A 14,966-nucleotide genomic window follows, 5' to 3' on the forward strand; every position below is an offset into this window, starting at 1 on the left:
TTAAGTAAATATGTTCACAAAACTCCAAAAGGTAGATAAACTCAAAGCTTCATCATCTGTACAGGCTCTTCGGTAGAAGGCAAGAATTAATCTGACAACTTTTTTGCCTTTTCTGTGCTGATGTCCACACTCTTCCAGCTAAAAGCATTATTCGACTTCATCAAAATATACAATAAACATACAAGTGAGGGTCATGGCATGTGTAGAAATTCAAGGATGTAAATTCTGTGGAAATTTGAAGAGTTTCTGCTGACCCTTACGAAAAAATAAATGTATTCAAGTGTGCTATTGATATACTTTTAAAACTAAAAATAAGAAAGTAAAATTCAGTCAACTTTTCATGTAGTACTTCTCAGAAATACTTCAAAATGCACTTAAAGGATTAGTTCACTTTAAAATGAAAATTTCCTGATAATTTACTCATCCCCATCTCATCCAAGATGTTCATGTCTTTCTTTCTTCAGTTGAAAAGAAATTAAGTTTTTTGAGGAAAACATTGGCTACCCAGGATTTTCCTTCACATAATGCATTTCAATTGCAACCAACGGATTGAAGGTCTAAATCAATGCAATTTCAAAGGGCTTCAAAGATACTGATGGGACAGCATCTTATCTGAAACAAATATGAATATAGATACAAATGTAGTATGCTCTCTGTTGGAAAGACTATACATGTTTTTAGAACACTGATCCTTCATTGTTACGTGCAGTAGGTTGAGATTTTAAAAGATTTTTAGAGTTGTTCTTTTTTTAGAGGGCCTATCTATTTTGGGGATATTTTAGAGAGAAAAAAATCTTTATAATAAATACCGATAATACGCCATGTGTTTTGTATTGCACACTGTGCATTCATTTACACAGCGATACCAAACAAGAAATACAGTGGACTTGACAAGTGCACTTAATGCTGACGCCTGTGCCAACGACGCACCCTACATAGGCACTTTAGAACTGGGTGGTTGAGAGCGAACAACAGTGGTGCATGGTCTCGCGAGAACTCTATGGTTCGTTTGGATTTTTTTTACTCGATTATGCTTGTTATAATGAGTCTCCCCCTACCGACACAGCAGTGCAGTGCGACTCTTCTTCTAGTTCCGTCAGAGGCTTGATCCAGCGTTAAAATCAGACAGGCGACACTATAATTCACTCCCTTCACGCTACCCCTAGTCCAGTTGTCCTGCTTTTGCTTAGCGCCCTACGGCACGGCAACAATTCTGGCTTTCTTCATTCAAGGACAGACAGAGGAGGGGAAGAGCCCAGGGGAGAGGCGCTGAAGCAAAGCCGGCTTGTGAACTGGGATCACCAGGTAGCCTACTATAATTTAGTCATCTTTGCGGCTTCTGTGAGCTTTTACTCGGGCACTTCATATGTTCTTCAGTTGACTAGTCCAACAGGCTACATTGTCTATAAATAATACAATATACAGAAGACGAAATCAGAATTTGGCGTCAGTGTTCTAGCTACTCTGGACATATTTGCATTTCGATTTATGTTGCATTTATAACCGAAGGAGGCAGTTTACATTATTATTTACTGTATTGTTTGTATGATATCTTATGTTGTTGTTGTTGTACAGTCATGAATGCTGATCGGCTTATAGCGTTTTTAAATAAGAATATAATGACGTTTTACGGCGTTGATTATTTTGTGTCGTTTCGCAGGCCAAACGGATTATTGTTGCATAATTGTTGTACGAAGCACTGACTTTAAATTTCTGTTTTACAGTCCGCTAAATACGGGTAATGGCAGAAAAAAATATCTGCCGCTAACATTATGCGCATTGCGAACAAATATTTATAAACAAGCAAGCTAAACGAAAAACATTGCGAGTATTGGATGCTCGTGCCTTTAATGGTCATATTTGTGGCGCTAAAGACTGGATGTAATTAGACGTGCTAGAGAAATACAGTGGCGCACGCGCACTCGGAGGCCCTGGTTCCCTGATATTAAGTCTTGTTTACCTTCAGCACCTGTCTACTTGTAACCTTCCCGTCTCCTTTGGTTTTTTACCACTTCACTAGAGCGTCAAGCGATCACTCGTTTGCTTTGAATTCTTCTGGTACGTAACGCGCAATTTACGTGCGTGTCTGTGATTTCTGTTTATTGAAGTTCACCGCAAAGCACGGTGATTTGAATTATACAATGTTGTCTGATTTCCATCTCATATAGTTTCACGTTAAGGTTAGATTAATGAGTTAATTGTTGCACTTATTTTGTTGCACTTTACTTTACTGCTATGCTGTACATGTACCCATATGTCTTAATATTTTATCAATAATATTGCACCCTGAAATTGTAGAGATTCCATATTAGTTAGCTAGCTTTTTTCATTGAGTATCACAATTATGTGAACACGGGGATGGGTTTAAAATACTTTTTTTTTTTGCCTGGGTGTTACCTTTTTTTATTCACGTTGTACACTGCCGTTTAAGAAATATTCCAGGTGTTTCTTTTTCTAATTAAAATGTTTTTTTGTTTTTTTTAAATCTTGGAAATATATATTATTACATAGGTTTTTCTGTATGTGTCCTCTATATCACTTTCCATGTTGTTAGTCTTCTATTGTTTCCCTTTTACCATCAAAAGCCAAGTTTTGATGACATCATCCTCCAGGCATTGAAATGATCAAATTTTTTCCTTAAAAATAGTTATAAATATCAAAATTAAATTACTGGTGACATCCTCATGTAAACTAACTCAAATCCCTCACTGATAAATGTTTTAACTGTACCTTTTTTCTATGCTCAGTTGCAACAAACCCTTAATTAGAACCCCTTATAGCGACATTTGCAAGTACATTATTACTGAGGGTTTTCTTTATTTGACCAAAGCACATTTTTGAAAGTCTGATGTCTACAACACAGACACACTGATTTAAGTTAGATAGCTCAAAATATACTGCATAATAAGAATGACCCACTTGGTCTCACAATTACGTAGACTTCTGACTCAGATGTTGATGCAGTTATGATAAGCTTTTAGACTTCAGAAGCCGTGCTCCGCTGGGAAAAGTTAATTATAGTCGTACAACTGCCTCAGAGAAGGGCAATTAACGTTAATATATACTATTGTAGCATGCACACTACCTCATGCACACTACCTCATCAACTGGGGGGTTGTTTGAAAGCTTAAAATATTGTGGTTGTAATTGTAATATTAGCGTCTCTACAGTTGGCTTCTGGACAGCATGAGCACAAGTGTGTATGTATTGGCACGTGTTTGCTGCTGAGCACTCTCTCATGAAATATTAGACGGACAGACCACGAAACGGAAATTCCATCAATCTCAGTTCCGCTCATCAAACTGTCAGTTTTGAAATGTTTTGGCCTGTTGGTCTTGTCACGCTGTGGGTACCACGAACTGACAGCACGGATAGAGCGCCATTTAGGTTTGCTGGTTGTATTAATTCGGTCATAATCTTTGCTTCCACTGTCAGTGAGATAGAAATTCAGACCAATCACGTTTACTCTGTTCTGCAATCTTACAAAATTGAGATGGCTCTTTTTTTTTTTAGCATATTAAAGGGTTAGTTCACCTCTTCATTAACACATAAATTAAGCAACAGCCTTAGAGATGAAAAAATTGTGAAACCAAGTACAGACCGAGTGTACAAATAAGTGAGGATGCAATGAGTAGTGCAGGCTCTTAATTTCCATGGCAACAGAGTTCAACCTGAGATAGATTAAGGATGGCTGGCAGTGACTGTGACAAATGTAAATAATGAGAAAGGGGCACATATGTGCTCAATGGTTTAGCATTAAAGTTTCCCGTTACACTGAAAAAGACAGACTATCATTCTTCCTCATAAGAAAGAATTGTGGAAAGTTAGACGGAGAAAGAGAGCTGTGTGTTTAATGACATGATGGTGTGCACAACAACGTGTAATCCCAAGCTGAAAGCAAACCCCCCAGTGAACTTCATACATGGATTCCAGGATCTAATTTGAGTCCCGGCAGCCTCTCCCCCTCTGCGTCTATCCGCGATCCCCACTTACAGCTACCCTTGCCCCCCATTTCCGGCATGCAGCTGTCTTTTAAGATATTAATAAATCCATTGAGACGCTGTGACTGATGAATTGCATTGCAATACCCCATGCCTCTTTTCACTATTGATTCCAATATAATCTTCCTTGTTATTTTAAGATTGGTTTCTCTGAAACGGCCAATAGATTATGTAATGTGCAGTCCAGTTTAATGCATTTGGCTCCAATTCCTTATTAAGATATCTTTTCTCCTAATAATCCATGGATGGTGCCTTTGAAAGCCTGTATTTCATTCTTCAGCAGAACACAAAGGAAAATATTTATAGGAATGTTTCAAATGTTTTTCCATACAATGAAAGCTGTATTGGAAAAAAACCGTAACACTTTACAATAAGGTTTCATTAGTTAATGTATTAACTAACATGAACAATACATTTGTTACTGTATTTGTTAATCTTTGTTAACGTAACATGTTCATGGTTTGTTCATGTTAGTTCACAGTGCATTAACTGATGTTAACAAGATTTTAATAAAGTATTAGTAAATGTTGAAATTAACATTAACAAAGATAAATAAATGCTTTATAAGTGCAGTTCATTATTAGTTCATGTTAACTAATGTAGTTAACTAATGTTAGCTAACAAACCTTATTGTAAAGGGTTACCAAAAAAACAAACATTTTCCAAAATATATTATTTTTGTGTTACACAGAAGAAAGAAAGTCATAGGCTTGAGTGAATGATGACAATTGTCATTTTTGGGCAAACTGTCTCTTTAATTGTGTAAAGGTTGGGTTGCTAGGTTCACTTACAGTAAGTGATGCTTTGTGTAGCATGCATGTAAAAGAGAAAGGGTTGGATAGACAGAGAGTCAGATGGACTGATAGAGAGAAGTAACACCCTCAAAAATAGAACCCCACACAGGCAAAAGGAGGCAGGAGGAACAGAAATAGCCTTGTTTAAACAGTCACTCACACAGCTGCAGTCAAATTCATGTGCTCCTATCCCTAACTGTGACCCCAGAACTAATCCAGTAAGCATAGCAACCAGGCAACATGTAAAACATAAACATTCACCTCACAGGTGTGTTTGTGGGTCCTAGAAAGTGAGCATGAAACCTAACCAGAGCAGACTCTGAATTGCTCTATGTATCAGTCTATTTTTGGTCGGTCGCACTGTTTTAGCCTGTGTTTTAGCCTCAGTTTTGTAACTTTTGTCTTTCATTCACAGGTCATACTGACTTTGGCTCAGAACAGTGAGATCACAGTAGTTTCCCAGCCAACAAAAGAAAATCACCATGAAGACCTCAGACTTTTTCCTTCTGCCCGCTGTGCTCCTCGTGTCCCTCTTCAACTGCTGTCTTGCACAGAGTGAATCTGACCTCGTAGTAGCAACAAGGTTGGGCCGTGTGCAGGGTGTACGCTTGCCTGTTCCAGACCGGAGTCATGTGATCGCTTTCTTGGGCATCCCATACGCTGAACCTCCCCTGGGGAAGAGGCGTTTCAAGAAAGCAGAGCCCAAAAAGCCCTGGAATGGTGTCTTCGAGGCTAGAGACTACCCAAATGCCTGCTATCAGTTCGTAGACACCTCTTACCCAGGCTTTCCAGGTATCGAGATGTGGAACCCTAACAGAATGATGAGCGAGGACTGCCTGTACCTTAACGTGTGGGTACCTCCTACCCCTAGGCCACAGAACCTCACAGTAATGGTCTGGATATACGGTGGTGGCTTCTATAGTGGCTCCTCCTCTCTTGATGTCTATGATGGCCGGTACTTGGCATACTCTGAAAAGGTAGTGGTTGTGTCTATGAACTATCGTGTTGGAGCTTTTGGATTCCTTGCCCTCAATGGCTCATCAGAAGCACCAGGAAATGTGGGTCTCCTTGACCAGAGGATGGCCCTCCAATGGGTCCAAGAAAACATTCACTTCTTCGGCGGTAACCCAAAACAGGTCACCATTTTTGGAGAAAGTGCTGGGGGAGCATCAGTTGGCATGCAAGTTCTGTCACCAGACAGCCGCCCGTTCTTCACACGTGCCATAATGCAGAGTGGTGTTCCTAATACACCCTGGGCTACCGTTAGCTTTGATGAGGCCCGTCGGAGAGCCACCTTGTTAGGCAAACTCGTTGGCTGCAGCGAGGGTAACGATACTGAGCTGGTTGACTGCCTGAGGAACAAACATCCACAGGAACTAATTGATCAGGAGTGGCAAGTGCTCCCCTATAGCAGCTTGTTCCGCTTTTCCTTTGTCCCCGTCATAGATGGTGTTTTCCTTCCCGACACCCCAGATGCCATGATTAGCTCGGGGGACTTCAAATACACTCAGATCATGTTGGGTGTTAATCAGGATGAGGGATCTTACTTCTTGCTTTACGGCGCACCGGGATTCAGTAAAGACAATGAGAGTTTGATATCTCGAGAAGAATTCCTTGAAGGTGTGAAGATGAGCGTTCCTCATGCAAATGAGATTGGCTTGGATGCAGTTATCCTTCAGTACACTGACTGGATGGATGAGAACAACCCCCAAAAGAATCGAGATGCCATGGACGATATTGTAGGAGATCAAAATGTCATCTGTCCTCTGCAGCACTTTGCAAAGTCTTATGCCCAGTACACTGGCCTCCACACCCAGCCGGGAGCCGCAGCTCCAGGGACACTAGGCTGGGGAAACTCGGGATCAACAGGCTACAACAGTGGCAACTCACATGGTAAGGTCATTACAGTGGTAAAGAATAACGGTGTAAAACACACTGGGGTGAAGCGTCAGCAGTTAATAAACTTAATGTGTCCTTGCCAACAGATGTCGGTATAAAATCCAAGACCGATGGGATGCATCTTTAATATGAAATTGTGCAATACCAGTTTTTCCTCAATCTATACCCCTCCTTTTTGTCCTTAGGTGCGGTGTACCTTTATCTGTTTGACCATCGAGCCTCAAACCTGGCCTGGCCTGAGTGGATGGGTGTAATCCATGGTTATGAGATTGAGTTTGTGTTTGGCCTGCCATTAGAAAAACGACTCAATTACACAGCAGAGGAAGAGAAACTCAGTCGACGAATTATGAGATACTGGGCCAACTTCGCTCGCACCGGGTAAGAGGTGGCAATATAGAAAAGAGTCAGTGAAAGCTACGGTGCCCATTAAAAGATTTGTCATCATGCTTTTTCAGAAAAGGTTAGATTTATCTAATAATTGTGGAATGTCTTGTATTGTTGCCTGGAAGGTTAACTCCCTACCCTCTTATTTCCGTCTCCATGAAGAAATCCTAACATTAACACCGATGGCACCATAGACAGTCGGAGGCGGTGGCCACAATTTACAGCAACTGAGCAAAAGCACGTGGGCTTGAACACGGAGCCACTGAAGGTGCACAAGGGTCTAAGAACACAGGTTTGTGCTCTGTGGAACCGCTTCCTGCCTCGCCTGCTTAACATCACAGGTAACAAACCCAACCAGTATATTCCTCTGTCATGCAATGACATTATCCCATATCTATTAACAAGGACATAGAGGAACTACGGAGATACTGTAGTTCATTTTCTTAAAGTTTAGTTTGAAGATGAGAAACTGCAGGCTTGTGTTTTATGGAACGGGTCATTGGAATTTATTGTTGCTTAGAAGAGGAAGTCTGCATAACAGTTAGATTAAATCATCTTACAAAAGAAAATGTTAGGTTCACTTTATTCACAACATATTTGAAGTAAAGTGTGAGAATGTGTGTAAATATCTTGTTTTCAGGAGTATACATTTTGTTTGTATTATTATTACTTTTGCTTCTGTGGGCCATAATATAAACTATCCACTTTATTTCTCAAGGAAATGCCTTGTCTGTGCTAGTATATCTGTTGTGCTCAGAATCTAAACAAACGTCCTGTGCCAACTATTACACTGGAAGTGAACCAGAATATAAAGCAATTAAACACTTGCTCTTTTGGGTGGGGGGAGGGAGGATTGTGCAGGCCGCAGGCTGTATAGTGACGTAAATGATAAATTCTCCTGTGGGGGCTGTTGCCAAATTCTCTGTTAAATGGATGGGACCTTTTATAGTGATGTGTTACTGCTGAGTAGTAATGGATTACTTCATCTTTACATCTCTGTACAGAAATGTTCCCTAAATTCTTAAAATGATCCTTGCCTCAACTTTTTCTCTTGCCTTTCTCTCAAAGCTCATGCTGTTGTTTTCCTCATTTATTTCCATATTTCTTACCCAGACAACATTGATGATGTTGAGCGACAGTGGAAAGTGGAGTTCCATCGCTGGAGCTCTTACATGATGCACTGGAAGAGCCAGTTCGACCATTACAGCAAGCAGGAGCGCTGCACAGATCTCTAGATAAATCTGGTGGAAATGTAAGAAAGTGCAGATCAAAGAAAGGGAAAACTGATGACCATAACCCTTAATAGTCTCTTCTCAGAACAGCAAAGGTTGCCAAAGCTTTTTCGTGATTACAGTGTCAGAGTAAGCATGAGAATGAATTATATATATATATAAAATATACCTCTTCTCCATATATATATATATATATATATATATATATATATATATATATATATATATATATATATATATATATATATATATATATATGGAGAAGAGGTGAATTCAAGCTGCTTTTAGAGATTATCAAGTGCTACGGTCATCAAATGTATGTATCAGAAAAAATGTTATAGTAATATTACCTCTGAACAGTGAGCATGCATGTCTGTTCCACTGGAACCTAGAAACCCTCATTTACACTGGTCCTCAGGATCCCACTTTTTTTTATATAATTTTCTTGTTTTTATCCTGTGTTCTTATTGGCTTAAATTGTATTGGCTGATTCACCACACATTTATCTCCACACTGTATCTACCACATCTACTCAGTATTCCATGTGCTACTTTATCCGTTGTCGTGTGAACTTGTCTGCTGTCTCTGCTTTCTGACTGTGGTCCAACTCAATATACTAATACTTCATGCAGAAATCAGGAGCCATTTAATTTCATGTATGTTGTCTAACTGTACGGAACTGTTTCTGTGTGGGCGAGTCTGTGTGTTAATGTACTAATATTTAAAAATCTATTTTTATTTCGATTGCTACTTGCATGTGTTCTGGTGCCCACAGCATGACTCTTATTGTGTGTATGTGTATGTATGAGAGAGAAAGTCTGTGTTTATCATATACCAACTACATAGGTCAGTATACATGTCTGTATGTGGAATACCACTCGTGTATTTCACCTCTTCTTGTTTCAAATTTCATACGGGCATTGTATGTTTGAGTGTTTTATCTTAGACGGAGGAAGAGGGCATGGCGAGTTAGACTAATGTTGTCCGTGTGCCAAAGGGTCGATATCATTTTTTTTCCCCTTTGCTGTCTCGCTCTCTCGATGGGAATGGCTTCTCATTACGATAATGGAGGGAGAGTAATTTACTTAGTGCTCATTTGAAATGACAGCCCGCTGTGTCAGCCATCTTAACTCCAGCCCTTTTGATGCAGTGGGAGGATGATGAAGGAAAACACAGGCAAAGGGAAGCTGTAAGGACAAACAAGAATACAGGGTTACAAAATCCACTCCTGACGTGTTCTATATTTATTGTAATATTTGGTGTATTTTTTATTTAAGTAAATTATTTGCATGATTGCATCAAGTATCAAAAGAACTAAAAGTTTTTAGTTAGCTTAAATAAGAGCAAATGCTTTATTTTGTGTATTTATTAAGAGTGTGGAATTGCATACATATATTTGCCTGTGAATCTGGATCAAACATTATTTTGTATTTTACTGTGTGAATGTATCACGGTCAATCATTCTATCATAATATACACTGTCATATACATGTGAACATGCTGAATTTGTGAATGCTAGTCTGCCCGCCTCATTGACTTCCTGTCAGTCTGTTTTTACTAAATCTTGAGTCTATGTCTAGTGCCATTCATCTAGGGTTTTGTTAACACCGTGGAAGGGATCTGACTGCTGAGTGCTGTGATGAGACAGCAGGTCTTCCAGCACACCAAAACGTTAGGTTGACATTAAGCATTTAACCTCTAAATCTGACTGGAATCATGTAGATTAGCTTTAAACAATGCCATTTAAAATGAAAATAATATGTTGTGCTAGCTATAAAATGTCATGCCGGTATGGTATGATTATGTGTGTTTGTTTAAGGGTCTGAATGGCAGCTGCTCTTTCCCACATATCTCTTCCACTCCATGAAATCCCCCTGTGCATGCCTAAGACCCCTCCTCCTCTGTATTATGTGCTTTACAAATTGACTGTTATTCTCTCTGACAATATTAGTGCGGATGTCTGTTAATAATATTACACATTTATAGCTATAAAAAATTATAATAGCCCAGAGATAGATATTGATGTTAGCAATAACAAAATACACCTAAAATGGAATATATTTATTTGAATGCTTTGATACTCATGTAATGTCACAGACTTGACCGATTAAAAACGGTGGTCATGAATTGATAGCAATGATCACAAGTATTGTAAATCTTCAAAGCAATATAGAGTGCCATATGCTTTTTCTTCAGTTTTTATTGTTATTGTTTGTCTAATTTGCATCAACTTGGCTTTAAAGATTTTCTAATGTCGTATATTAAAGGCAATTCTCAAGTAAATTGGTTGTCACAAGTTGCCACTTAGGATACCAGCCTCTTAATTTCATCACAAATAGAAAATGTTATTTATAAATACTATATTGTAAATCCATATCATTCTACCCCAAATATATGTAGAACATTGCACATAGCTGAGCAAGCATATGTTCTGCATTTGTTGCACTTTGACAACACACACACACACACACATCATATATATATAATAGCAATCACTGTTATTGTTGTTCTTTTTTTCCCCATTAGTTATTTATTAATTTGGTCCAGATACTCGTGTCAAATTAGTGCCAAACATGTATAGTGACAGCATCGTGCAAATCCTCCGCATGATGTTATTTGTCATATCCGCCCTCTTTGGGCACCATATCGGAAGCTTTCCAACGCAACCACAATAAACAGTTATTGACTAAAGGACAGCTGCTTGTCTGTGTGGTTCTTCTCTACATCTGAACATGAATTCTAGTAGTATACTGATTTGTGCACCAGAGGGCAGCATACGCAAGCATTATACATACGGGCCGAGAAAACTTCCTTTTATTAAACGTAGTAATTGTACATTATTGTATATTTAACATAGGAAACAGAAAATATATGTGTATTTTGTAATATAGTGTATTTTTTTAATGATGTAATTTTTTTAAGTCCTTCACAAATGCCCCATGTGCTGTAGGCCTTTGTAACACAACATACAAAATAATAATAATTATTAATAATAATACATTTGTTTTAAGTGCAATATGTGTGAAAAGCAGCAACTGTTTGAGACAACAACCACCATATAATTTCCGCCATAATACTTTGACATGAATTTGAATCAATAAATATAGAAAACAGGGCTGAATCCGAAATCGCCCCCTATACCGTCAAACAGGGCATTATTTAGGGGGGACGAAATCTATTTGTAGTGGTGTCCGAGTGCACTCATTCTCTCCCACATTGCACCGCAATAACGAGTGTACAGCCGATGTAGCCTACACTCAACGGCTTTAAGTGTACTGTATTAGTGTACTAACGTAGGGAATCGTGACTGAGGGTTTAGGGGGGCGATTTCGGATTCAGCCTAGGTCTAGTTCAGTTGTATGTATTCCAAAAATATTTTGTCCAAAAGAATTGTGCGAATTCCAAAATAGCTAACTAATTGCGCAGTTTGAACGCAGCTTTGAGTGTCTTGAATGAAAATCTCTTGTTGACCAATAACAACCGAAGGCTGTAATTTAGACCAATAAGCGCCATTGAATCACAGTGTCATCTTTATGGCGCACTTATGCTACCCGTTTAGTTAAAAATGCTTTTATTATTGTTTCATAATGTAAATAGTTGAAGAATAAATATACTAATCGTTTATGCAAGTCATTGGTACCCAAGTTAGCTAACTCATTCTTCTCCCAGCATTTCTTAACCGCAGTCATCAGTTGTAACGTAAATCAAAACAATGACTTCAGCCTCTACCAAGGTAAATCTGTTTATAAATATGATACCTAAAGAAAGATTAACCGTTCGTCTTGATCGTGTACGTCCATGCTAAATGCCTCGCCCTATTTGATGCGTTTCTTGTCTTGTTGATGCTATTATTGGCTAGCATGCTAACTAATGTCAGTTTTCAAAACATACAAGTTTTCAGAAACATTCGGTAACGTTACAGTATTTATTTCTTCCTTTATGCATTTAGGTTGGTGAGATATTTTCTGCAGCTGGAGCTGCTTTCACTAAACTGGGAGAGCTAACCATGCAGCTGCATCCAGTGGCCGATATTAGTCCAGCAGCAGCAGCAGGGTGAGACACTCTCAATCTAACTACCGTTAGAAAATACACACTGCATTAGGCGTTTGGTATATTCACATTTGTTTAGAGCACGTGTACGTTGTGTAATGGGCATGGTCCGTACATAGAAAAACATTTACATTAAGAATTTTACATATCTTGTTGCTTTTTATTTTTGAATTTCCCAAGAATCCTTCAAAAGTCGACAAAGCTCCTCGTCTGCTTTTAATATTATCCCGTTTAGTTTGTACGTTGAAGTGTTCCAAGATGTCATGGACAAAATAAAGTATTGTTTTCAATGATATTATGGGCGTTGCAACTTCTATTGCTGTTTACTGGCTGAGCTAGGTGGATGCACAGAGTCTGAAGTAGCTTGAACACTTAGCCATACAAAAATACACAATGTAAAGACACCCATCTCACTGTTTTGGCTGGCATCTCTTATGGGTTAGAATCTATACAACTGGTCTTTCTCAAGTCCAGGTGAAAATATTTTTAATTTTTAATTTGCAGTTAACATTTTCTTTAAATCTAGAGAGGATTGCTAGTCTCTAGATTGCCATTCCTTGTGGAAATTCAATAAAAGCCCAACAAGATTCCGGAAACATTTCATTTTAATGTTTTATATTTGTGTGTTTGTAGGCCATAAAAAGTAATATTCATTGTTTATGTAACAATGTCAGTAATTAATTAGACATTTCCTAAACATAAGGGGACAAGTGAAGACAACTGTCAAGAGGAAGCTTTATGAAGATGGTGGAATTCCTTTATCCACCGATTCACCAAAGAAGAGTACCAAAAAGGTGCCAGTTTCCATGGCTCCCCCAGCCCCACCTAAAGTCATTGCTGTGCCAACATCTCAGGTTGTGGTGACCGCAGGTTTACAGCGCCCAACCGTAGGTGCATCTACCATTAAGTCATCAAAAACGGCAGGTGAGCATTCATTAATGCACTCACCTGTGTTGCGCTTCATTTGTACAGTTGCAATTTGAATATAGTCAAATATAACTAATGCCTCCTTATAATTTTTCCTCAGATGTTACTCTGAGTGCACTGAATGATTCTGATGCCAACAGCGATCTGGTAGATATCGAGGGGTTGGGTGATAGTTCCACATCTAAAAAGCTAAATTTTGATCAAGGTAAGAGACTGTTTCTCAATATTTATTCCTCCAAATTTTGAACAAAATTCATTTTTCTACGGTATATATTTAAATTGCTTCAATTGTCTTATTCAGGTTTTTCACACTGTCTGTTATTTCCTTTGTTTCCCGGTCCTTAAGGGAAAAATAATATCTGTATTTATTTTTTTCACTGCAGATAGTCTAAATCTCGACTCCAGCCTCATCATGAATTCCAGTGACTTGCCGTTGTTATCCCGTTGAACTCTTCTGCAACATACATATCAGGAAAAGGAACTAATCATTTCACTTCCGTGAGGGATCAGGAAACTTGAATTTTTTTAATGTGGTGAAAGGTTTCTTTTTTCCAATAAAAGACTAATTTCTAAGATAATAGTGAAGTTAGGCATATTTTATCAATGTAGAACGCAGATTTGAAAGATGCTACCAAATATTGCTTAATACATATTACTGTTCTGGGTCCAAAATGCCTCATTTTAAGTTACTGTAAAGGCATTATGATGTAAATATTTTTTAAACCATTTCCAATAAAGTATTATGACAGTCCATTGTTTTTGGGGAAAAGTGTGGACAAAAGGCATGAAATCATTGCTGATTGTCAAAACAAAAAGTTGTCTTTCATGTTTTACTAGGTGATTTTATTTTTCATTGAAATTTTGCAATACCTTTAGTCTATTTCCCACATAATATTATTTAACATTTTTCCATAAAAAGAAAAGAAATCAGTGCTTCCAGTCTTAAACCAGGTTTTCTGGAATCCTTTTAGTGCAGTGTGGCAGTAGCATCTTCTACTACATAAATGCAGCTTTAGCAAGTTGTTTTTTGTTGACTTATCGACTTCTAACCTAGTGGGTTTATTGATCTGAGCTGATACATCTATGGGCATAGTCCATTAATTTTTTGCATAATTAGGCTGTTAACAAATTAGTCATATAGTCTTAGCCCTACCAATGTTTCTACATTAAGAACAGCCAAATCAACGTTAAATCACTGATTCCATATTGAAAAGAGTTGGTGTAAGATGCAGCCCAGCAGATCTCTACATGAATAATGCCACTTTCTGCCTATATCTTAGTTCTTCCTCATTTGTCAGAAGTAACCTCAACAATTGTGGCCAAGAGTGCGACTGATAGGCTAAGGAAATCAAGCAGCCATGGTGTGATATCAGATCTGTAACTCAATGGCATTTCTACAAGCAGAATGCTGAAGATGGCACACTTTTTGACTTTCATCAGTCACAAACTGAAACCACAAATAACTGGAATTTTTTTTCTTCTTTAATGATGTTTTCTTGTAAGACCAAACAAGGAGAATGGCTTTCATTTTAATTATAAGGCTGACAAGTTAAAATACATACAATAAATCATTTCTGGACAAGTGGTTTCCATATTGCTCCAAATACTGGACAGTCGCTGAGTGTGTCTGTCTGACGGGAGCAGCACAAACCATACTGGCAACCCAGGGAGAGGGCAGC

At 38.4% G+C, this 14,966-nt stretch overlaps 2 protein-coding genes across 4 annotated transcripts; both read left to right on the top strand.

The window, feature by feature from the left end:
* Positions 1-1,067: 1,067 nt before the first annotated feature.
* On the top strand, positions 1,068-11,003 carry ache (acetylcholinesterase (Yt blood group)). 3 transcript variants are annotated; one of them, XM_079810572.1, is made up of 6 exons: positions 1,172-1,305; positions 5,211-6,688; positions 6,880-7,072; positions 7,241-7,419; positions 8,192-8,330; positions 9,461-11,003. In XM_079810572.1, exons 2-5 carry the CDS (start codon positions 5,278-5,280, stop codon positions 8,311-8,313), a joined length of 1,905 nt encoding a protein of 634 aa, XP_079666698.1. In that variant the 5' UTR covers positions 1,172-1,305; positions 5,211-5,277; the 3' UTR covers positions 8,314-8,330; positions 9,461-11,003. The 3 variants fall into 3 exon arrangements, 2 of the variants coding, with proteins under 2 accessions (XP_079666697.1, XP_079666698.1); XM_079810571.1 differs by lacking the exon at positions 9,461-11,003 and having other exon boundaries at positions 1,068-1,305; positions 8,192-8,447; XR_013816058.1 differs by lacking the exons at positions 8,192-8,330; positions 9,461-11,003 and having other exon boundaries at positions 6,880-7,154; positions 7,241-7,363.
* Positions 11,004-11,584: 581 nt separating this feature from the next.
* On the top strand, positions 11,585-14,038 carry LOC307122554 (BPTF-associated chromatin complex component 1). Its single transcript, XM_079810593.1, has 5 exons — positions 11,585-12,043; positions 12,260-12,363; positions 13,064-13,284; positions 13,388-13,492; positions 13,671-14,038. The coding sequence occupies exons 1-5, from the start codon at positions 12,023-12,025 to the stop codon at positions 13,733-13,735; spliced, it is 516 nt and encodes a 171-aa protein (XP_079666719.1). The 5' UTR covers positions 11,585-12,022; the 3' UTR covers positions 13,736-14,038.
* Positions 14,039-14,966: the final 928 nt, after the last annotated feature.

This window comes from Gobio gobio (genome assembly GCF_949357685.1).
Source record: "Gobio gobio genome assembly, chromosome: 2".
NCBI classification, from domain to species: Eukaryota; Metazoa; Chordata; class Actinopteri; order Cypriniformes; family Gobionidae; genus Gobio; species Gobio gobio.

Excerpts from the sequence above, each read along its gene's own strand:
- LOC307122554 (XM_079810593.1), top strand. The coding sequence starts at position 12,023 with ATGACTTCAGCCTCTACCAAG. Across the intron at positions 12,044-12,259 it reads TGACTTCAGCCTCTACCAAG|GTTGGTGAGATATTTTCTGC; the intron begins GTAAATCTGTTT and ends TTATGCATTTAG. Across the intron at positions 12,364-13,063 it reads AGTCCAGCAGCAGCAGCAGG|GGGACAAGTGAAGACAACTG; the intron begins GTGAGACACTCT and ends CCTAAACATAAG.
- ache (XM_079810571.1), top strand. The coding sequence starts at position 5,278 with ATGAAGACCTCAGACTTTTTCCTTCTGCCCGCTGTGCTCCTCGTGTCC. Across the intron at positions 6,689-6,879 it reads CAACAGTGGCAACTCACATG|GTGCGGTGTACCTTTATCTG; the intron begins GTAAGGTCATTA and ends TTTTGTCCTTAG. Across the intron at positions 7,420-8,191 it reads TCGCCTGCTTAACATCACAG|ACAACATTGATGATGTTGAG; the intron begins GTAACAAACCCA and ends TTTCTTACCCAG.